Source organism: Pomacea canaliculata, linkage group LG12, assembly GCF_003073045.1.
Source record: "Pomacea canaliculata isolate SZHN2017 linkage group LG12, ASM307304v1, whole genome shotgun sequence".
Lineage (NCBI taxonomy): Eukaryota > Metazoa > Mollusca > Gastropoda > Architaenioglossa > Ampullariidae > Pomacea > Pomacea canaliculata.
In genome coordinates, this window is record NC_037601.1 from 3,317,872 (window position 1) to 3,340,570 (window position 22,699).

The 22,699-nt window shown below is 38.4% G+C and overlaps 1 protein-coding gene and 1 long non-coding RNA gene across 6 annotated transcripts; one reads left to right on the top strand and one right to left on the bottom strand.

Annotated features, from left to right (window-relative positions):
• Nucleotides 1-7,490: 7,490 nt before the first annotated feature.
• On the bottom strand, nucleotides 7,491-20,694 carry LOC112553315. Of its 5 annotated transcripts, none has more exons than XM_025220438.1 (8): nucleotides 20,602-20,694; nucleotides 19,424-19,528; nucleotides 11,425-11,482; nucleotides 10,966-11,026; nucleotides 10,374-10,487; nucleotides 9,645-9,716; nucleotides 9,260-9,443; nucleotides 7,491-8,797 (listed from the first exon to the last, which is right to left on the bottom strand). In XM_025220438.1, the coding sequence occupies exons 2-8, from the start codon at nucleotides 19,523-19,525 to the stop codon at nucleotides 8,513-8,515; spliced, it is 876 nt and encodes a 291-aa protein (XP_025076223.1). In that variant the 5' UTR covers nucleotides 19,526-19,528; nucleotides 20,602-20,694; the 3' UTR covers nucleotides 7,491-8,512. The 5 variants fall into 5 exon arrangements, with proteins under 5 accessions (XP_025076223.1, XP_025076224.1, XP_025076222.1 ...); XM_025220439.1 differs by lacking the exon at nucleotides 20,602-20,694 and adding an exon at nucleotides 19,973-20,033; XM_025220437.1 differs by lacking the exons at nucleotides 19,424-19,528; nucleotides 20,602-20,694 and adding exons at nucleotides 12,176-12,229; nucleotides 12,570-12,605 and having other exon boundaries at nucleotides 11,425-11,587.
• On the top strand, nucleotides 14,849-22,688 carry LOC112553320. Its single transcript, XR_003097031.1, has 2 exons — nucleotides 14,849-15,002; nucleotides 22,654-22,688. It is a non-coding gene; the product is annotated as an uncharacterized LOC112553320 (long non-coding RNA).
• The last annotated feature ends 11 nt before the right edge of the window (nucleotides 22,689-22,699 follow it).

A 22,699-nucleotide genomic window follows, 5' to 3' on the forward strand; every position in this document is an offset into this window, starting at 1 on the left:
GAGTAGACGGTGCATCTATTGTTTGCGCATGCGCATCGTCAAGCGAAAGTCATAGTCAATGCTGAACCACGCTTTAAAATCTTAAATACATGCTATAATTTCAATTTATGTAATATCATCTTCATTCATCATCATTTTTCATTCCCATTTCAAAATTTCATCATCATCATCATATCATCATCACCACCACCACCACCACCGCACACCATCGTCGTCATTGTTTTTGAGATGTTTCACGAAATGTGAGACAAAACGGAATTGTAAAGTAGTTCTTTTGGAGGACTTACCCAAGAGATACACAAACAGTTTGCTCTTGAGGTATAAGGTTTTTATCCAAAGCAAAAAACAGGCCAGGTCCCCATTTGTCTCTTGTCTTGACATTGATATCTTTCTCTGGACCAGTCACTGAAACAATGTTTTATCTCATGTATTTTGTGAGACTAGTTTGGATAATGATAATCTTTTGAAGTTCACTAAAAAAAAAATCAGAGCCGTCTAAGTACTTCTTAAGTGATTCTTTTAAACAACTCTTTCTAGATTACAGAAAGTCTTAATTCTTGATGACAACTGGCTTATCATACAGTCTGCACTGGAGCCTACTGAAGAATTTGAGATAAATTTTATAGAATTGTCGATTTATACATTTGTGTATGATATATTAAATTGTTCAAATTTATCTAAAAATAATATTTTATTGTATAATTAAATAATTAATATTCTATAATTCGTAAATATGTTAAAAATCATGTTTCTGGGTCCCCAAATCGCTGAAGTTAACAAACTATTTATTATTTGTTTTATAATATTTTTATTTCCCTGCTAATAACACTAGGCGTTATCTGTGTCTACTATTATCTCACGAAGTTTGTTAGTGCTGTTTACCTTTCATATCAGGGCATGGCACGCCCCCACCATGGTACAGTCACAAGGCTTCGTTTGTCTGCCCCTGTCAGCACAGGAATGAATGTCTGAAGCAATAACAACTAATGCCCCTGTTGAGGATTTGTCTAACTCGTGTCTGACCTATTGTCTAACTCGTGTCTACTATTGTCTGTGCTCGTTTTGTTTGTCTTTTGTTTGTCTTACTGTATGATGCCTAACCTGTCTTTTGTTTGAGATCTGACTGTTCATGCAATAGTGGGTTTTTTCTAATTGTCGTAGTCTCATTATTAAAATTACTAATAATTTTCAAGAGCTAATTCTCGTGAGCGTCTAGTTTTATGTCCCAAGTTTCATAATGCATTAATATAGCTTAAAATTATTACGGGTGTGCGTAGACCTTTCTGACTATTGTGTTACTGTAATACTGACTTCTCCATGCAAAAGCAATGTCCACATTGTTTTTCAAGTAGAAAGAGTCCGTCAGTGTTGTGGAAGGGTGAAAAGAAATAAACGACAGACACTAGTAACAAGAATTGTCATGAACACAAACTGCAGGTCATCGAAACTTCTTGAAAAGTTCATGCGCCATTTACTGCAAAGAAACAGCAAATATCTTGTTGAGTTGTGCAACCACAGTTTCAGCTTATTTTCTTGTTTATTAAACAATAGAACCAGAAAATTTAAAAACAACTGATGAGAGTAGATATAAATACATATTTTGTAATACATTTTTCTACATTAAAAGTGTTATCATTGACTATACACGTGTCACTTTTGTGTACACAAAATATTTTGTCAAGCATGTACCAAGAAACACAGCAAAAACTGTAATCAACCAATACAATGTGTTTGTCGGTAGAGAATCTTTGTTTACATTTGCATTGTCTCTGCTCAACGAAATATTGACAGAATGTATACAAAAAACAACATTAATAAACAGGTAAAGAATTCACACTTGATTATTTTTACTTAAAACAAAGCCCTATGAAATGTTACCTACACAAGCGACCTCAATCAGTGCAAAGCAGAAAATGGCGGCCACACACACATTTTGAATTTGTCACAGTATGCATTGGCGATTTGGCGTGGGGTTGTTCTATCTACCATATTTTCTAAATGAAGTGGGTTATAAACAATCGTTTCTCAGACTTTAAACTATCGAAAGATAAAATTCAATATGTTCAACAAGAAAAGCCAGATGTTTCACGGGTGTAGCTTCTGTGGGTATTTTTTTGTCTGAAGTCATTGCCGCTGTGTGTCGCAGTCTCGAGATAACATATCCAGGCCTCTAGACGATAAAATACTTCAAGTTGGAGGTTAGAAAATGATAACAACAGATCGTGCAGTGAAAATACTATCTGGGAAGTAATGATTCAATACTGACAGCGGGTAAAGTAAAAGAAGTGAACATGTCAAAAGTACAGTTATCAATAACTGAATAAACACATTTTGGAGAAAAGCAGCTATATTGCTTGTTACTATTTTCGGCATCAGCATCTTGTATACAAACTGCAATGTAAAAATGTTCATAAGTTGTTTTGGTTTGTTATTTAAACAGGAAAGTTCTAACATGTAGTGGTAATTTCTTGCAATTAGAGGAAGAGATAATGAAAGGTGGGACAACAAGAATACACTGTGAACATGTTCATATCCAGATAGAATCGTGTACTCCACGCCGAGATCTGAACCCAGAACCCTATAATCCTTAATAGAGGAATGAAAAACGAAAATATGCATCGCTAGTTATTTTTGATATTTGTTTTATTTAGCTTTTTTGCGTCTAGACAAATTTGTATCGTGAATTCACTGAAACGGAATAGAGGAACAATATTCAAAACTGAAAATATCTTACAGAAGCTTTGTGATTTGTTAGGAGGCACTTTCCTAGAGAAAATTACACGATTACAGATACATTACAGGTTATTACACGAAAGGTACAAAGACATTTCTGTTTGAAACGATTAGAAAATGTTTGAAGGAACATTAGTGCATGTTCAAAAATCTTACAAGCTCATGAAACTGCACTTCAATATATCATCTGACAGGCAGGAAGGGAAGGCGCCTGTTGAATGATTTAAACATCTGTTTTGAATTGTGTGCAGAAGGGCTGGTGTGTAAAACTCAGACTCACCCAACAGTTTTATCAGGCACCCTCTGCTGTCGCCGGCCGAAACAAATCTCGTGTATTGCTCACCTTCTGCCTGCTGATAACAGCTGAAGCGATTGTGAACCTTTTTGGGTACATTTAAAAATGATAAAATGACCTCTTTATGTTAGTGGGATAATTGACATCTAACCAGCATGATTAGTTCGCTCACATAAATGATGATGATTATTTGCTGTTGTTTGTTGCTGCTGTTGTTATATTAATATTATTATTATTTTACAGAACAATGCCTTTGTACCGCATGGAGCCGGTAACACCGGCCAATAAGTTTATTGAACAAGTGAAACTGCACTCAAATATGCTTGATTGGAAGAAATAAAACAAAAGAAAAAATAATTAGGCTTATCCTATAGATATGCATATAAGTACACACTACCTTTTCTCATCCACACTGCCTTTCTGCATACATGAACACTGCTCGTGGACTGTGAAAGGACGCATCCATCAAGTATTAATCCTGCACGAGCTATGGCGGAGTTTCAGGGAGGCGATAGCTTCACAAACAACCTGTATATCAACCGGGAAGTTCTGGTCCCGACGCGTCTATACCTGACCCCAGAGGGCATGAGACAGAGCAGGTATTGGCCGGGTGAATGCACCCGCCACAATCTTGCTCACCCTGCACAGAGTGCACTGGGTGTAGATTGACCCCACAGGTTCACAGTCAGTATATCAGCCGCTGCACGCACCACCCGATGGAGTAGGACTTTCTGTTTGGCGGGTGGACTGCCGCACCAGACGGTGACAGAGAATGTCAGTACACTCTCGGTGACATCCCGGTAAAACTGGACCAGAAAGTTTCCATCTTATGCCAAATTTTCTTCAGCTGGCGGAGAAAGTATTACTGGGCCTTGTTTACAGTGAAAACACACTGACTTTCCAACTCAGATCATTGGAGATGATAGAACCCAGAAACTGAAAGTAGTTGAGCTGCTGAATGGCCTCCGTTTGCGAGAGAGAGGCTCAACACATTTGTTCTGCGGAAATCATCTATCCTCTCTTTGGTTTTACTATGGTTTACAAAACTTGAAACATTTGGAACTAGTGAAGTACTTTTGTTTATATATAAACTGGATAACTGGAAGGTCAAGAGCCGCTTATGACAATGAAGTGCCATTTTTACACATGGTGAGAATAACATGTCGTTCGGGTGCTTATCTGGTGTAGTCATTCGTTTTATCTATATACATGTTTTGATTTGAATTATGTGAAATTTACTGTCATCCATTAAAATCAACTCAAGTTCCCGAATAATAAAGAATTGTAAGCCCACGTACAGGTCTTTGAAATCTGTTGTCAGAAAGAACAAGTGTGGGACGCAGTGTGTTGTTTGCGACTTGTGTGTCGTCCCCAACAGATATACACGAGGGTGTAGTGATGTCAGCCATTCTGATGCACATCATGAAAACTCTGCATCAACTACATACACGAGACACATATTCTACTATTGCTGATAGCATTTACAGTGCAAACGAAGAAAGGGGAATTACAGACAGCATAGCCGACAGCACAGCTGTGAACACTGGGCCCATAGTGGGGCAAACATCTGTTAGAGCTTCACACTGGCCCCCCTTTGCAGTTCATTTGCTCTTTCCACTTGAACGAGCTTCCAATCCGCCAACTCTGCAAAACACTCATTGGTCCAACTCAAAGATCCACACCGTGGAAAGGACCAGTGGAAATGCACTGGCTGACTGTGCATCATTGCCTCTCTGGAGGATTTCGACACTGCTGATGGTGATCCTCTTCCAGAAATACGCGGGAGAATTCAACAATAAACGAGGGTTACTTCCCTTTACGCTGTCTTTGCGCCCGAGTATTCTTCCGCCGTGAATCTTAGTCCGCTGGAGGAAACACCTTGGCACCTGATACTTGGAAATTCCACCCGAATCTTCCGATGAGGTACGACTGACCACCTGCGTAGTCTGCACTGACAGGAGCTGGGGGCCGGCAGACTGACTGACCGGAGAGAAAATCCTTCTTACGAGACGATGTATTCATCCACCTTTGATCAGCTCAGACGGTTTCAGTGCCTCTCGCCAGCCTCCTCCACGCCTGGGTTGCAGCAACTCCTTATTTCTCCTCTAAAATTCCTAAGAAATTCATCTGTATTATTATATTCTCGATACATTTCCTTCTCGTTTGCTCTACACTCAACTGCCTCGATCTCACGCGCCAGTTATCTTATCGCTTCACAGATTTCTTCACACTTTTAATCGTTGACAAAGCCAAAAATAAAGCATAGAAGTAAAATAAAATAATAACGAATAGGTTTAAGAATGTTACCTTGGCTAGGTAAGGAATTACTTTTAATCGCTGACTTCTGAACTTCTCTATAAATACGTCAGCTTCCTTCTACTGTCATGTCAACAAGTGTCGTCTGCTTTTTTTGTTTCGCTAGAGTAAACTCCCCTTGACCAATGTTTATTTCTATTTCCACTCTTTTTACCTCGACGACATTCAAATAAGCACCTAAACTGCATTACTGACAGGTGAACTTTAATTATGAGCAAACCTACCTGTGCAACATGACCACAGATATTAGAAGTGAAAGCATCAGTGACTATTTACTGCAGGAAAACACTGGCCCGTGTCGATTGTCAGATGGCTGACAAATGTTAACAGGATATGTCGGCTGTATGTGGCAACAGTGCAACCTAGTGAGGAGCTGTATTCCCTGACACACTCCACTGTCTGCTTGCTATAGACCGATATATGGTTTAGCATCAAGTGTCGCCCTCTGCACTGACCAACCAAAGCGCTTGCTTCAACAAATAAGTAAACAAATTTATCATCGGCCCGAGGAAATATAACAAGGCCCGTAATACAACAGAAAAAATATTTCGAAAAAAATATTCTTGTGTTGATGCTTGGAGATGAAGTCAAAAGGAAGGGAGCAATGGAACATAATAAAGACCGTTAGTCGAGAAGCTGGCGAGTCTCAACAAGCAAGTCAGAGAATTTAGACTGTTGATCCGTTACAATTCATTGGATGACCTACACGCCCACTAGTACAAGGGAGGTAAACCCTCTCGGCAAGTAGAATTGTCTGGGACGTAGAGTTATCATTACTTTGTCACTGGAGCAGAGAGTGGACAGAACACTACAGTCCGTGTACCATCTGTTGTTTATTAGTAATCAAACACCACCTTCCTCATTAGGATGGGTGTATTTTGGGTAGGGTAAGACCCACATGTCATGTGTTAGCTCAGTGGTGAGTGGACAGAGATAATGGAATAGTCCAAGTGAGTCTGGGGTAGGAAGACACGTGGTTGACACAGGACAGTGCCAGAGTCTCTCCGCTAGAGAAAGAAGGCCGCGACGAACGATGGAGGGACATCAACTGGTCCTCAGGCGTCGACGACAGTGGAGGGCTCGTCTGCGTGGCTGGAGACTGTTTGTGCGAAAGATAAGTGGCGAGTGGGTGTTCTGCGAAGTACTGTGTGTGTAGTTAGATTAATGTTAGTTAAGTAGTGGCTCACGATATCTGGACTAGGGATAGAATACGAGACACCTAGATAACGACCATATTTTTATATTTTGAAATTGTATTATTTTTCTGTAATGTTTGAATACTCTCGATAATTAATAACTTTCTTTTATACACTAAATTGCCTTAAGTTGTTTATTGGGGTTGTGCGTGTTGGGGGCTTGAGTCAATTAAAAGTGTAATATGCATATGTGTAAGTGCACGAAGTAAATGTCGATGTAATTTGGTAGAGTTATTGAGAGTGTCATCAGCCGAGGCAGCGGCAATGGCAACCTCTGACCATTTCCACGTGCTCGTTGCCCAGAGTTCATGACAACAATCATGTGCAACTATAACTGGGCCAGCGATACAAATACATGGCCGATCTGTATTTGACATACATTATCAAGACCTGGGATTTATGCAAGTGATATAAGTAGAATAATTCCCAGTGTTGGTCATTGCTGGTCCCCTGCAAGCCCTGTATTTAGCCAGCATTCTCTGTTCAGACGATAGTAGTGTCAGCAATGGCCTGATGACAGCTCATGCATTCTCGACACATTGCTATGGAAGCAACCCTCGTTTGGTCTTGACATCTTCACGACAGATTGTTAATATTCGTTTTACCTGCCAACCGTCACTTTTCGCATTAGCTGCTACATGAACCTCACACGCTGCTATACTGCTAGCTTCTGACCTGACCTGTCAGTCACAATAGTCACGTGACGAGAGCTATATTACAGACTTTCGGGTGACCCATTTAAATGTTCCCCATTAAAAGGTCGATCCAGCTTGTAAACTTCCTCTTCAAGAGGTTAAAGGTAGTAAATGTTTGTTCTTTTTTATAGTGAACTACCTTACTTGGACAACAAAAATAGGTATGCAACTAATGAAAGCTGAACGTGGCTTTTGGATTCATTTCATTCAAGGATTTCAACATTTCAACAATGTTCTAGAAAATATTACTAAAACTTATGTTTTTGAAAACGTGTCTTTACCGTTTTGCACACTTTTGCAATAGATTTTAACATTGTCACTTCCAGAACCTCTGCATAAAGTGTCCAAACATCAAATCAGAGAAATTGTCATATATAAAGCAAAGATTCGTCCCTTATGGAAAGGATCAGAAATAGATATTAAATGTAGTATACAACTGTTTACAATAACTAAACATAAAAGTCGCAAAATGGATAAAAAGTAAACTACTTTGTAAAAAAAAGGAAAAGTGCTGGACGCCTCCTACATGCATTCAAATAGGGGAGAAACTTTTTCACACCTTCAATGAGGACGAATGATCCATTTACTGCTACAACAGATACAAAACCTGTGGTTCAAATACCATAGTCTGCCTCGTGTTGTAGCTACAAACAGCAACTATACCATCAAGAAACTACGAGGCTCAGATCTCTGCACCTTTACAAACAAAGAAATCCAGGACAAGGACAAGGACCAAATCCATTAATCCCTGAGGAACATTTTTACTAATTTATTTATTTCTTCTAAAACACTTGTCGATACCTCTTTACTAAGTTATAAGAAAAATATAGTAAAACCATCTTAAATTTTACATTAGTTAGGACATTCAGTTTTATTTTAATTATAGTAAACGATTATATTTATAGGTTCATGTTTGGCTAAGTGTGAAATCCTTTGTAATAGAAGATCGGAAAAGAGACTGTGAACAAAAATATAAATATTCTATATAATAAATTGTAAGCCAAACGTTTTCCACAAAACTGTATTACCAAGTGGAAAGTCTGTAAACAGGTGGTACCCATAACGAATCTTAGAAGGAGGGACAAACAGAAGCACTAGTTACTTCCCCTTCATTGCCATTCATATCTAACTTTGTCAGCTACCCCGTGTGAGGGAAGAACTACTAATAATAGAGTTTGATATTATTATAACGCTTGTTTCAATTAAAGAGGACATAGTAAGAGTTTAAATCTGAGTTGATTGAGCAAAAAAAAAAACAAACAAAATAGAGGGACAGGTCAGTTTCGTTTCGTGTTAAGGTAGGCAACCTTTGCCTTCATTATCAAGTAGTTCGGTAATGGGTGGAAGAAGCTGCCGATGTGGAAAAACTGGAAGCCCATGTCACGCACACGGAAGTACGTTTCAACGGCATCAGGGACTCGTTCTTGAGGCGGAAAGTCCTTCAACAGGTGCCACTCCACCAGAAACTGCGGGACGGACGACAAGATCCCCGAGTCAAGAAGATCACGAGTGACGTCCCACTCATAGCCCTCAATGTCCAGCTTAAGCACGGTCAGCTGCTCCTAAACAACAACAACAACAACAAAAACAAAAACAACAACAACAACAACAACAACAACAACAACACCTCAATGCTTCCTCATAGTTTGCAGTTGAGACGAGTACGACAGTGTTTGTGCAGAAGTCAATTCTCAATTGTTTGAAATAAATACACTTCAAATAAACTGATCCACACTGTGTTTAGATTAGTAATGAATATTTTTGAACATCTCATATACCATCGTATCAGAAACCTAGCTTTACTTGTAATAAATTTTGATTTTAAATTCTCTGTCTCAATAAATTTGCTGAATAGCAAAACTAATGTCCTGACACAGATACAGTTGAATCCGATGGTAAATGTTAGCTGATGTCTGAGACACATTGTATCTTGTAAGACCTTACATATTAATATTACAACGATACTCTTCTACACAATAAGTAACTTGACCCTAGAGGTCAGTACAAGTGACAGTTGTTCTAACCTTTCTGTGACCCAGGAGGTCAAGGATTGTCTGCAGACGTCTCTTCGGCCAACCGTTGACCGCCGGGTGCTGTTCATCATACTCATCGACACTGGGTACAAAATCGTCGTCGTCCTTATCGCTGATGCCAATTCTCTGGAAGAAAACACGGTCCCCACGCTTGTGGTCAGCAGTGTCCAGCATGCTGCAACATGACAAACTCTGACAATGCTCTCCGTGTTACCCACTCCATGCATGATGAAAGATTATCCGCGGCAGCTGACACCCTACAACGTGTTGCTGTTTTGGTTCATCTTCATAATATAATAATACAAATATTAATATAAAAGAAAATATAGATCTATATACATAATTTTAAAGCAAAGGAAATTGTGACTTATTTTACCTGGGATCAAAGGAGTAGACGGTGCATCCTATGGCTGCCATGGCTTCATCAAAGCTAAAGTCATAGTGAATGCTGGAAATATATTTTACAAATTTGTTCTTATTTTTTTCCAGAAAATATTGTATTCTTATTATTTAAAGTTTTAAAAATATACGTCCATAGGATCTTCTTTAGTTAATCTTTTATGTCTCTTTTAAGCTCTTTCCATGCAGAGATGTAAAAATACTTACAAACACACAAGACAACAACACTTTAGACTGCGTGTGATTATTGCATGTCTTTGAGTGTGTTCGTGTGTATGTGAGAGGCGGATCACGCATCAATAAGAAATCAAAGAAAAATGAAGACATTAAACAGTAGAATTTATAAGATCATTTTGAGCTTTAAAGACCAACCTGAACTGTTTGAGTTTTTTCAGATAACAGTAAATATAGGTGATATAAAACTAACCTGTAAATTTAAGAAAGATAAACAAGTTGTAAACTACATGCATCTCTCATTTGAGCTTTACTTTCGTTCAACGGTAACAAAAATAAAAGAAATGGTTTTAAAAGTAATCAATGTTAAAAACAAATTGTCGTGAAAACAGAAATAACATGCACAATCCGGTGGACACAGAAGTTTTGAGTAATGTGAGTACTAATAAATAATAAGACTTTCCTAAGAAGTGGATGGTTTTCACGAAAATCGGAGTAAAGACATGAATTGTAAGTAGTTTCAGAGACTTACCCAAATGAGTACACTAAACAATTGTTCTGAGGAACAAGGTTATCATCAAAGCAAACATCCCAGTTTCCCATTTGTTTTTTGTTTTTGCAGGTGCACCCTCCTCTTACCCAGTCACTGAAACAACATTCTCATCTTATGTAATTTTGTAAGACTCGTTTAGCTATCATAATAATGAAAGGTCATCAAGAAGCACAAATTTCATGTGTAATGAGAGACAGGTAAGTACTTGATAAGTCATTCCTTAACTCGCTTTATTCATAACTCTTTGTGACAACTATTCATCCGACATGCTGCACTGTAACCTGCAGTGATAAACGCTAGAGTCATTATTTTAACATAAATGTAGACATTGCGAAATACGTTTAGACATTTTAGGTTCATGGATTTTGTATTTAAATTAAAATAAATTTAAATATTTAAAAGTTGTAAAAACATTCTAAAAAGATCGTGTTTTATGTGTCCCAAAATCTCTAAAGATAATACACCTTTACTGTTCGTATTTCAATACTTGTAATTTTCGTGCTAGCCATCGCTAAGCACTAGGCAGCTATCTGTGTCTTCTTTATCTCACGAATGTTTATTAATTTCTTACCTTTCCATATCACAGGCACGCCCCCACCATGGTACAGTCCACAAGGCTCGTTTGTCTGCCACTGACGGTATCAAATGTTTGATGTTAACGACTGATGTGATTTGATGATTCGTGTAACTGTATTCTGTTTATTATCAGCCATCTGTCTGTCTGTCTGTCTGTCTGTCTGTCTGTCTGTCTGTCTGTCTGTCTGTCTGTCTGTCTGTCTGTCTGTCTGTCTGTTTGTCTGTCTGTCTGTCTGTGTAGATTCTTGTATGAGTATCTGTCTTTTCTGCTTTAAGTATGACTGTATCCATATGCTTGTTTTGTTTTATTTGTAGTCTCATTTTTAAAATTTCGAGTATTTCTGAAAAGGTATTGTCGTGAGTGTCTCACGAGTTTTCATCAATGCACCAAGATCTTAATATTACTACTTGTATTAGTAGAACTTTCTGACTATTATGTTACTGTAATACTCACTTCTCCATGCAAAGCAAATGTCGATATTGTTTTCTTGCAAAGTAGAAAGGTCTGGCAAGTTGTGGGAGGGTAACATTAAATAAACGACAGACACAAGTCCAAGAATTGTCATGAACACAATGCTGGTCCGTCTAAACCTTCTGGAAATGTTCATCGCCATTTACTGCAAAGAAAAGTAAGATCTGGCTTAGTTATAAAACAAAATGTCAGCTCATTTTCTTCTTTTAAAACAACAGAACTACAAATCAAGAAATTTGGTGAGGTGAGATCAGATATAAGTACAGATTGTATAAATACATGTTTTAACTTCATGGTCTTCTATCAAATTGTATTTTCACATTAAGAACTTAGTAATTGTTTTTATGGGTTGTGCGTGTTTTTTTTGCAACCTGTATTTTATTCTCATCAAAGTGTACAATACAATATTAAGGCTTTAAAGACAGATTACATAAGCAGGATTATATCAGAGGAAAAAATCATTTAAGTTACAAAAGTGAAATTTAGTTGAGGAATGAGGTAAAATAGACTAGCAAAATACAAAGTACAGTATCAGGCAAATAAAACTCCAGAAATGTATAGTGTTAGGAATGAAATTTCTGTGAGTACATGAGTGTTTATGGACACTGTAGTAGGCATGGAAGTTGAAGTGAGTGAGTGAAGGAGAGTACTCATGGCGTACAGGACACAATAACCAGCCGCACATGTGTCAGATGAAGACAATATCACGATCAGTGTATTAGTAGTTCCTTACGATGTCGTTGTTGTTATTATTATTTGCTCCGACAAAATCAAAGGTCATTTTCATCTGGAATTGTATTGTACATTCAGTATTAGCTACGGCAAAATGTTATTTTTACAGATGCAAATGTTGCAATATTCTGATGTTGAACTCATTTGTAATGAAGATCAAGACAAGAGACTGTGAAAGAAACGTACAATGAATTGTAAGCCAGACCTTTTCCTCAAATTTGGATACGACATCATCAGCTTCTCTTTACAGATTGTGTGTGTATGTGTGTGTGTGTGTGTTTCTTCTCATAAATCAAACTCAAACCGCTCAACAATACTATAATTGCTTTTTCTTCTTTATATCTATTACAGCGGAATTGAACAGAAGTGAGAAAGAATTTATATTATAGACTTACTGATACTCCTTGCCGCCTGTCGCATGCGGGGTCAGCCCTGACCTTAGCTCTGACGGCAGGAGGGCGTTGCCGCGTCATGATCTGACGTCATGATCTGACGAAATTTTGTTTTGTTTTGTTTTTACGTTTTTTGGCGGGAAAAAGCGGAGAGGATGAAGGATCTCGATGGCGGCGAATGGTAAAAAGTTCCGTCTTGAGTGGATTTGGGAAAAGAAGTGTCGTCTGCCAGACCTCTGTCTTCGGGAGTGAAATTGCAGCTAGTGTTCCCGTCGTCAGGACGGAATAGAAACCTTAGTGGTGGTGACTGGGAATATCGTCAGGAGATGGCGAGATGGAGGTTGAACTTGTGTATAGTCGCTCTTCTGTTTGTAAACGTCAACAGCATCGTCAACTCGTTCGTCTACAGTTTCTGCAATCCGACAGTTCGTCTAAAGTGTGACTTGTTTTTCTCTTCTGCTCGAAGACGTTTTGAATTGTGGTAAATACTTCGCAGATGACTGAAGGTAAAGGAGAATTTCTTTCATGCTGTAAGGACTGATACAAGTGACCTGACTGTGTCCGAGAGGAGACTGCTGCTTTGCATTCAAATGCCAATGTCACGGCCGGCCGTAAACATGCGCTTTCTTTCCACAAACAAATATAACCAGATCGCTTGAGGGTGGGAGTCCCTCCTTAGAGGCACCAATAATTATTAAGAACAAACACAAGTTTAAAAGATGACAAAATATCAACAGTAATCCATCGTCAATAGAAATAACACTCCATCACGTTCACACCATTACCAAGTCACTCTACCGGAATCCACACGGCATCAAATGAAGAGTTGCAATAATAATCCCTGACGCAATCCTACAATTTATATCCACAGTGTCATCATCATACATAACACATGTACGTCTTTGACGAAATTCAACAAGTTAATAACCGTTTAGTCCCTGCAGCTCTCCAGTCCCCGGTTTCTTTTGAAGTCAATTGTAATCCGCTTTTCTACAGTTCAAATAATGGTAAAAGAGTGTTTTTACTATACCGATAGGTTGCTGTCAGGTGGGTGGGTAGAGTAAGACGTAAAACCGAAGTACATCAGGGTTGCGAAAAATAAAGTTTCGAAAAGCCAAGAATCGAAAACTGGACAAAATTTTCACAAAGAAACTGTTCATGTAAGACTTTTCAGGCAGTCTCCACTTGCCACGCACGTGTCTCTGCATCCAGCGTGTCTCCTCGAGGTCTGAACGACTGCCCACCCGTTAAAAAATAAATAGTCCGCATTCGTCAATCCAGTAACTTTCAATCGCTCACGAACATATCTCTATGTTAGACACGAGTGGTCCGCACTCCGTCCCACACTTACCTCCCCTGTCTTTGTCCTTTGACTTCTAGCAGGGAGACCACCACCCTCCTTGCAGACAGGTGTGGGTGTCCAGTGTCATGCTGTGGACCGTCTCTCACACCTGTCTACGCTGTTAATAATGGGTGTCCAGGTGCATTCCGACAACAAGCGCGGCCAGTGCTTTCAACTCTCTTCTTTTGCGAATTGTCTGCTGCTATCTGTTCCGTGGATTGTTGTTCTATGATAACATGATCAGTTGGCTACTTTCTACTTTAGTGATAAGTGGTGATTGGTACTTTTATCTTTTCTTTGTTGACTGATACTAGTTGTCTGTACATTCTTGTTTGTTTGTTGGTTGGTTGGCTGTTTGGTTGGTTGGTTTTTTTTAAACAGAACTCAAGCCTCTGAACACTACTTTTTGGGGTTTTTTTTTCTTTTTTATCTGGGATAATTTCAGGGTTTTGAAAAGATTTGAGAATGAATCTTTAATGTGGACTAGTGGAGTGCCTGCTGATTCTGCCTTCAAGATGATAAGGAGAAGGAGAAAGCTAATATGGATGAAGAAAAATCCTTCTTCTTGTATAACCTGATATTATTGTGCTCCACGTGCACTTAGCAACAAATGATTTCATAATGGCAAATTAAATTAAATAAAAATTGTAGAAAATTTATAATACCATTATCAAAGATAGTAAAAACTAAATGAACATATCATGCATTAAAAAAAGATCCGGCAATACGACATTTGTATTAAAACTAAAAAAAAAACAACAACAAAAAACAGACAATGACCAAATTCATTAATCCCTGAGGAACATTTTTACTAGTTTATTTTTTTTTTTCTGAAACGCATGTCAATACCTCTTTACTCAGTTATAAGAAAAATACAGTAAGTCCATCTTAAATTTTACATTAGTTAGGACATTCAGTTTTATTTTAATTATAGTAAATGTTTAAAGGTATCCATATACAGCTAAGTGTGAAATACTTTGTAATAAAAGATCGGAAAAGAGACTGTGAACAAAAATATAAGTATTCTATATAATAAATTGTAAGCCAAACGTTTTCCACAAAACTGTATTACCAAGTGGAAAGTCTGTAAACAGGTGGTACCCATTAGTTATGGGTAGAAGTTACTTAGAAGGAGGGACAAAAAGAAGCACAAGTTACTTCCCATTCATCGCCTTTCATGTCTAACTTTGTCAACTACCCCAGTGTGTGGGAAGGTAGAACTATTAATAATAGAGTTTGATATTATTATAACGCTTGTTGCAATTAAAGAGGACATAGTACGAGTTTAAATCTGAGTTGCTAGAGCTAAATAAAAGCAAACAAAATAGAGGGGCAGGTCAGTTTCGTTTCGTGTTAAGGTAGGCAACTTGTGCCTGCATTATCAAGGATGTCGGTGTTCGGCGGAAGAACCTGCCGAAGTGGAAAAACTGGAAGCCCATGTCACGCAGACGGAAGTACGTATCAACGGCATCAGGGACTCGTTCTCGAGGCGGAAAGTCCGTAAACAGGTGCCACTCCACCAGAAACTGCGGGACGGACGACAAGATCCCCGAGTCAAGAAGATCACGAGTGACGTCCCACTCATAGCCCTCAATGTCCAGCTTAAGCACGGTCAGCTGCTCCTAAACAACAACAACAACAACAGCAACAGCAACCAATAACACAGTGCTTCCTCATAGTTTGCAGTTGAGACGAATACGACAGTGTTTGTGCAGAAGTCATTTCTCAATTGTTTCAAATAAACGGACTTCAAATAAACTGATCCATACTGTGTTTAGATTAGTAATGAACACTTTTGAACATCTCATATACCATCGTATCAGAAACCTTGCTTTACTTGTAATAAATTTTGATTTTAAATTCTCTGGCTCAATAAATTTGCTGACTAGCAAAACTAATGTCCTGACACAGATACGGTTGAATCCGATGGTAAATGTTAGTTGATGTCTGAGACACATCGTATCTTGTAAGACCTTACATATTAATATTACAACGATACTCTTCTATACAATAACTAACTTGACCCCTAGAGGTCAGTACAAGTGACAGTTGTTCTGTCTAACCTTTCTGTGACCCAGGAGGTCAAGGATTGTCTGCAGACGTCTCATCGGCCATCCGTTGACCGCCGGGCGCTTTTGAACATACTCATCGACTCTGGGAACAAAATGGTCGTCGTCCTTATCGCTGATGCCAATTCTCTTGAAGAAAACACGGTCCCCACGCTTGTGGTCAGCAGTGTCCAGCATGCTGCAACATGACAAACTCTGACAATGCTCTCCGTGTTACCCACTGTATGTATGATCAAAGATTATCCGCGGCAGCTGACACCCTACAACGTGTTGCTGTTTTGGTTCATCTTTATAATATAATAATACAAATATTAATATAAAAGAAAATATAGATCTATATACATAAATTTTAAAGCAAACGAAATTTGACTTATTTTACCTGGGATCAAAGGAGTAGACGGTGCATCCTATGGCTGCCATGGCGTCGTCAAAGGCAAAGTCATAGTCAATGCTGAAAATAAATTTTACAGATTTGTTCTTATTTTTTTCCAGAAAATATTGTATTCTTATTATTTAAAGTTTTAAAAATATACGTCCATAGGATCTTCTTTAGTTTATCTTTTATGTCTCTTTTAAGCTATTTTCCATGTATAGATATAAAAACACTTACAAACACACAAGACAACAACACTTTAGACTGCGAATGAACAACATACAGGTGTGTTGTGATTATAGCGTGTGTGTGTGTGTGTTCGCGTGTATGTGAGAGGCGGTGCGTGCATCAATAAGAAGTCAAAGAAAAATGAAGACATTAAACAGTAGAATTTATAAGATCATTTTGAGCTTTAAAGACCAACCTGAACTGTTTGAGTTTTTTCAGATAACAGTAAATATAGGTGATATAAAACTAACCTGTCAAATTTAAGCAAGATAAACAAGTAGTAAAGTATATGCATCTCTCATTTGAGCTTTATTTTTGTTTAACCATGTCACGACCGGTAGTGGACATTGCGCATTCTTTACAAAGAACGACAAGCGATCACTTCAGATTGAGACATCCTGTTATTTATTATACACCAAAAAGAAAAATAAAAAAAAAACATAAATTGTAATACAAGTTTGTCAAACAGACCAATTTAAACCATACAGCACACGTTATCACTCTTATCTGTTCTAAATCAGAAGGCATACATCATATATTGTTCAACACCGAAACTACGACAGCGCACAGGCTGCTACAACAGTTCTCTTAATGTCACATAGAAGACATACATATGTCCTTTTCAATCCACACCTAACGATACGTCTCTCCGAGCACTTTTCTAGCCACCAGCAATATCCGTGTGCTCATTAATGTTCATCACACACATACACACAGTCCGTGTAAACCGTCTTACTCTCCCTCTAACGTTGACGGTGGAGGTAAACAATGGGGGGTACGCCCTTCCCCCGCTCTCTCTCTCTGGAGGTAAACTCAAAAGACAAAAGTCTTACTTTGCGTTGTCGGCATCAGCGGACAATCAAATCGTCAGTGTCCTCGACACTCCACTGCACGAATTTAAAGACGACAGCGACGGCCCTCCACGCGCTCGGTGTGTCGTCGTCTTTGTCAAGTACGAGAGTGGAGCCCACTTGCTCAACACTCTCCGAGGCTTTGATGAGGATCTTCTTCCGCCTTATCGTCGGCTCGGGTTCTTCTTCTCTGGAACTTCTCGTCAGCTCGGCGATGTCCACTGCTCCTCTCAGCAGAACCGGCGTACAACCTTCAGCAAACTTGAGTCGGCTTGTTAACCACAACAGCAGCAGCAGCAGCAACAGCGAGTCTGTCATAAATCCCCTTCAATCTACAATACGACAATTAACAGCCGCCTCTGTATCAATCAGCCTCTTGATTACTGGATGGCTCTCTCTGTCCACTCGCTGCTCGATACTTCCTCCCTTCGTTACTCTCTCTCCCTCTCTCTCTCTCTCCCTATCTCTCCCCCCTCCCCAGTCCACTAGACCAGGTGTCGCATTCTTCCAGCCGCACGTGAGATCCGAAATTCACGTGGGGTTTACAACCTCCTCATCCGTCAACTAATTACGCAGTTGCGGTGACCATGGCAGAGGGGCAACACACACACAGGGTTGCTACGCCACCCCGCTCCCCCCTCCATTTCCTTACACCAACACTCAGGCGGGATAGAAAAAACAAAGGAGGCACGGACTAGTCCGTGATAAACCATATCAAAAATAAAACAAATGGTTTTAAAAGTAATAGATGATAAAAAAAAAATTGTCGTGAAAACAGAAATAACGAGCACAATCCGGTTGACACAGAAATTTTGAGTAATGTGAGTACTAGTAAAGAATAAGACTTTCCTAAGAAGTTGTTGGTTTTCACGAAAATCGGAGTCAAGACATGAATCGTAAGGTAGTTTCAGAGACTTACCCAAATGAGTACACTAAACAGTTGTTCGGAGGAACAAGGTTATCATCAAAGCAAACATCCCAGTTTCCCCATTTCTCTTTTATTTTGGCAGGTGTACCGTTCCTCTTCCCCAGTCACTGAAACAACATTCTCATCTAATGTAATTTTGTAAGACTATTTTAGCTATCATAATAATGAAATGTCATCAAGAAACACAAATTTCATGTGTAATGAGAGACAGGTAAGTACTTGATAAGTCATTCCTTAACTCGCTTTATTCATAACTCTTTGTAACAACTATTCATCCTACATACTGTACAGTAACCTGCAGTGATAAACGCTAGAGTCATTATTTTAACATAAATGTAGACATTGTGAAATACGTTTAGACATTTTAGGTTCATAGATTTTATATTTATATTAAAATAAACTTAAATATTTAAAAGTTGTAAAACATTCTAAAAAGATTATGTTTTCTGTGTCCCAAAATCTCTAAAGTTAATACTTCTTTACTGTTCGTATTTCAATACTTGTAATTTTCCTGTTATCCATCGCTAAGCACTAGGCAGCTACCTGTGTCTTCTTTATCTCACGAATGTTTATTAGTTTCTTACCTTTCCATATCACAAACACGCCCCCACCATGGTACAGTCCACAAGGCTCGTTTGTCTGCCCCTGACGGGATCAAATGTTTGATGATAACGACTGATGTGATTTGATGATTCGTGTAACTGTATTCTGTTTATTATCAGCCATCTGTCTGTCTGTCTGTCTGTCTGTCTGTCTGTCTGTCTGTCTGTTTGTCTGTCTGTCTGTCTGTCTGTCTGTCTGTCTGTCTGTCTGTGTATGTAGATTCTTGTATGAGTATCTGTCTTTTCTGCTTTGAGTATGACTGTATGCATACGCTTGTTTTGTTATATTTGTAGTCTCATTTTTAAAATGTCTAGTATTTTTGAAAAGGTATTGTCGTGAGTGTCTCACATGAGTTTTCAACAGTGCACCAAGATCTCAATGTGTATGTGTAGAGCTTTCTGACTATTATGTTACTGTAATACTCACTTCTCCATGCATAGCAAATATCCACATCGTCTGATATGTTGTGGGAGGGTAACATTAAATAAACGACAGACACAAGTCCAAGAATTGTCATGAACACAATGCTGGTCCGTCTAAACCTTCTGGAAATGTTCATCGCCATTTACTGCAAAGAAAAGTAAGATCTGGCTTAGTAATAAAACAAAATGTCAGCTCATTTTATTCTTTTAAAACAACATAACTACAAGTCAAGAAATTCGGTGAGGTGAGATCAGATATAAGTACAGATTTTATAAATACATGTTTTAACTTACTGGTCTTCTATCAAATTTTTTTCATTAAGAACTTAGTAATTGTTTTTATGGGTTGTGCGCGTTTTTTGCAACCTGTATTTTATTCTCATCAAAGTGTACAATACAATATTAAGGCTTTAAAGACAGATTATATCAGAGGAAAAAATCATTTAAGTTACAAAAGTGAAACTTAGTAGTGGAATGAGTTAAAATAGACTGGTAACAGTAAGAGAAATATAACACCAATACAAAGTACAGTATCAGGCAAATAAAACTCCAGAAATTCATAGTGTTAGGAATGAAATTTCTGTGAGTACATGAGTGTTTATGGACACTGTAGTAGGCATGGAAGTTGAAGTGAGTGAGTGAAGGAGAGTATTCATGGCGTGCAGGACACAATAACCAGCCGCACGTGTGTCACATGAAGACAAGATCACGATCAGTGTTTTAGTAGTTCCTTACATAGCAAAGGTACCCTTTGCCAACTCCCTATTCGTTATTTATTTATATTTTGTTTATTAATTTTGAGCTGTGTAACATGTGGCTGTGCAAGCGAATGGCTATTATTATTTGCTCCGACAAAATCAAAGGTCATTTTCATCTGGAATTGTATTGTACATTCAGTATTAGCTACGGCAAAATGTTATTTTTACAGATGCAAATGTTTCAATATTCTGATGTTGAACTCATTTGTAATGAAGATCAAGACAAGAGACTGTGAAAGAAACGTACAATGAATTGTAAGCCAGACCTTTTCCACAAATTTGGATACGACATCATCAGCTTCTCTTTACAGATTGTGTGTGTATGTGTGTGTGTGTGTGTTTTTTTGCTTCTCATTAATCAAACTCAAACCGCTCAACAATACTATAATTGCTTTTTCTCCTTTTTATCTATTACAGCGGAATTGAACAGAAGTGAGAAAGAATTTATATTATAGACTTACTGATACTCCTTGCCGCCTGTCGCATGCTGGGTCAACCCTGACCTTAGCTCTGACGGCAGGAGGGCGTTGCCGCGTCATGATCTGACGTCATGATCTGACGAAATTTTGTTTTGTTTTGTTTTTACGTTTTTTGGCGGGAAAAAAGCGGAGAGGATGAAGGATCTCGATGGCGGCGGATGGTAAAAAGTACCTTGAGTCTTGAGTGGATTTGGGAAAAGAAGTGTCGTCTGCCAGACCTCTGTCTTCGGGAGTGAAATTGCAGCTAGTGTTCCCGTCGTCAGGACGGAATAGAAACCTTAGTGGTGGTGACTGGGAATATCGTCAGGAGATGACGAGATGGAGGTTGAACTTGTGTATAGCCGCTCCTCTGTTTGGAAACGTCAACAGCATCGTCAACCCTTTCGTCTACAGTTTCTGAAATCCGACAGTTTGTCTATAATGTTACCTGTTTTGCTCTTCTGCTCGAAGTTTTAAATTGTGGTAAATTATTTGCAGATGACTGAAGGTAAAGGAAAATTTCTATCGTCCCGTAAGGACTGGCACAAATCACCTGACTGTGTCCGACAGGATAATGCTGCTTGCATACAACTGCCAAAATGTGTGGGTTTTTTTTTTTTTAAATCTTCTTCACACATCCCTGTCGTCGTTTCTTCGTTTTCTTTCGTTCTACTGTACGCCATTGTGTCAACCGTCTACCCTGCATCCTCATCGCGTGGTCGGCGCGTGGACGCGTGACCCTGCTGCGCCAGTGTGCGGCTGTAGTAAGATAGGACCTCTTCTCAAGAATCGAACTCCCAGCAAGGTGTTGTAAGGACAGAACCGAACTCTCAGCGAGAACCAATGGTCTGTGCATACTACAAAATTAAAGTTAACAGTAGAGAAACACGGAAAACTTTTAGTTTCAAATAATTACAGCTTGCAAAGAGATTTGTATAGTGGGACTATTTTTCTTTGATATCACTGCGCGGTGTTTGATCGTCTGCTAAGGAGTAACTACAAGTCAAATTTAAATAAAAATAACATGAAAAAAGCTAAACACATACAACTCACGCTTTATTTTTGGTTTTGATAAAAAAATACCGGGAAAATGTCTGCTAATCCATTCAGCAACACTAGAAAACCCATGCGTCTGCATACCTCGCTGGGAGTTCGATTCTTGAGGAGAGGTCCTATCTTGCTACAGCTGCTGTTATCTGTTCTGGGGATTGTTGTTCTATGATACCATGATCAGTTGGCTACTTTGAACTTTAGTGATAAGTGAGGAAAGGTAGCTGTTATCTTTTCTCTGTTGACTGATACTAGTTGTCTGTACATGCTTGCTGGTTGGTTTTAAAGAAAACTCAAACCTCTGAACAATACTTTTTGTTTTTTTTTTCTCTCTGGGATAATTTCAGGGTTTTGAAAAGAATTGAGAATGAATCCTTAATGTGGACTAGTGGAGTGCCTGCTGATTCTGCCTTCAAGATGATAAGGAGAAGGAGAAAGCTAATATGGATGAAGAAAAATCCTTCTTCTTGTATAATCTGATATTATTGTGCTCCACGTGCAGTCAGCAACAAATGATTTCTAAATGACAAATGAAATTAAATGAAAATTGCAGAAAAATTTATAATACCGTTATCAAAGATATTAAAAACTAAATGAACATCAAATCATGAAATAAAAAAATCTCCGGCAATATGAAAATTGTATTAAAACTAAAAAAAAAAAAAAGCCAGACAATGACCAACTTCATTAATCCCTCAAGAACATTTTTACTAATTTATTTTTTTTCTAAAACACATGTCAATACCTCATTACTAAGTTATAAGAAAAATATAGTAAGTCCATCGTAAATTTTACATTAGTTAGGACATTCAGTTTTATTTTAATTATGGTAAATGTTTATATTTATAGGTCCAAAGGTATCCATATTCAGCTAAGTGTGAAACTCATTTGTAATAGAAGATCGGAAAAGAGACTGTGAACAAAACTATAAGTATTCTATATAATAAATTGTAAGCCAGAAGTTTTCCATAAAACTGTATTAACAAGTGAAAAGTCTGTAAACAGGTGGTACCCATAACGAATCTTATGAGGGACAAAAAGAAGCACAAGT

What these genes read in the sequence shown, in the direction of transcription:
- LOC112553315 (XM_025220438.1), bottom strand. Translation starts at nt 19,525, where the DNA reads ATGGCGATGAACATTTCCAGAAGGTTTAGACGGACCAGCATTGTGTTC. An exon ending in TAATGTTACCCTCCCACAAC is followed by an intron (nt 11,483 to 19,423) that starts ATATCAGACGAT and finishes CCCTCCCACAAC; the next exon opens with TTGCCAGACCTTTCTACTTT. An exon ending in ACCTCCTGGGTCACAGAAAG is followed by an intron (nt 8,798 to 9,259) that starts GTTAGAACAACT and finishes GTTGTTGTTTAG; the next exon opens with GAGCAGCTGACCGTGCTTAA.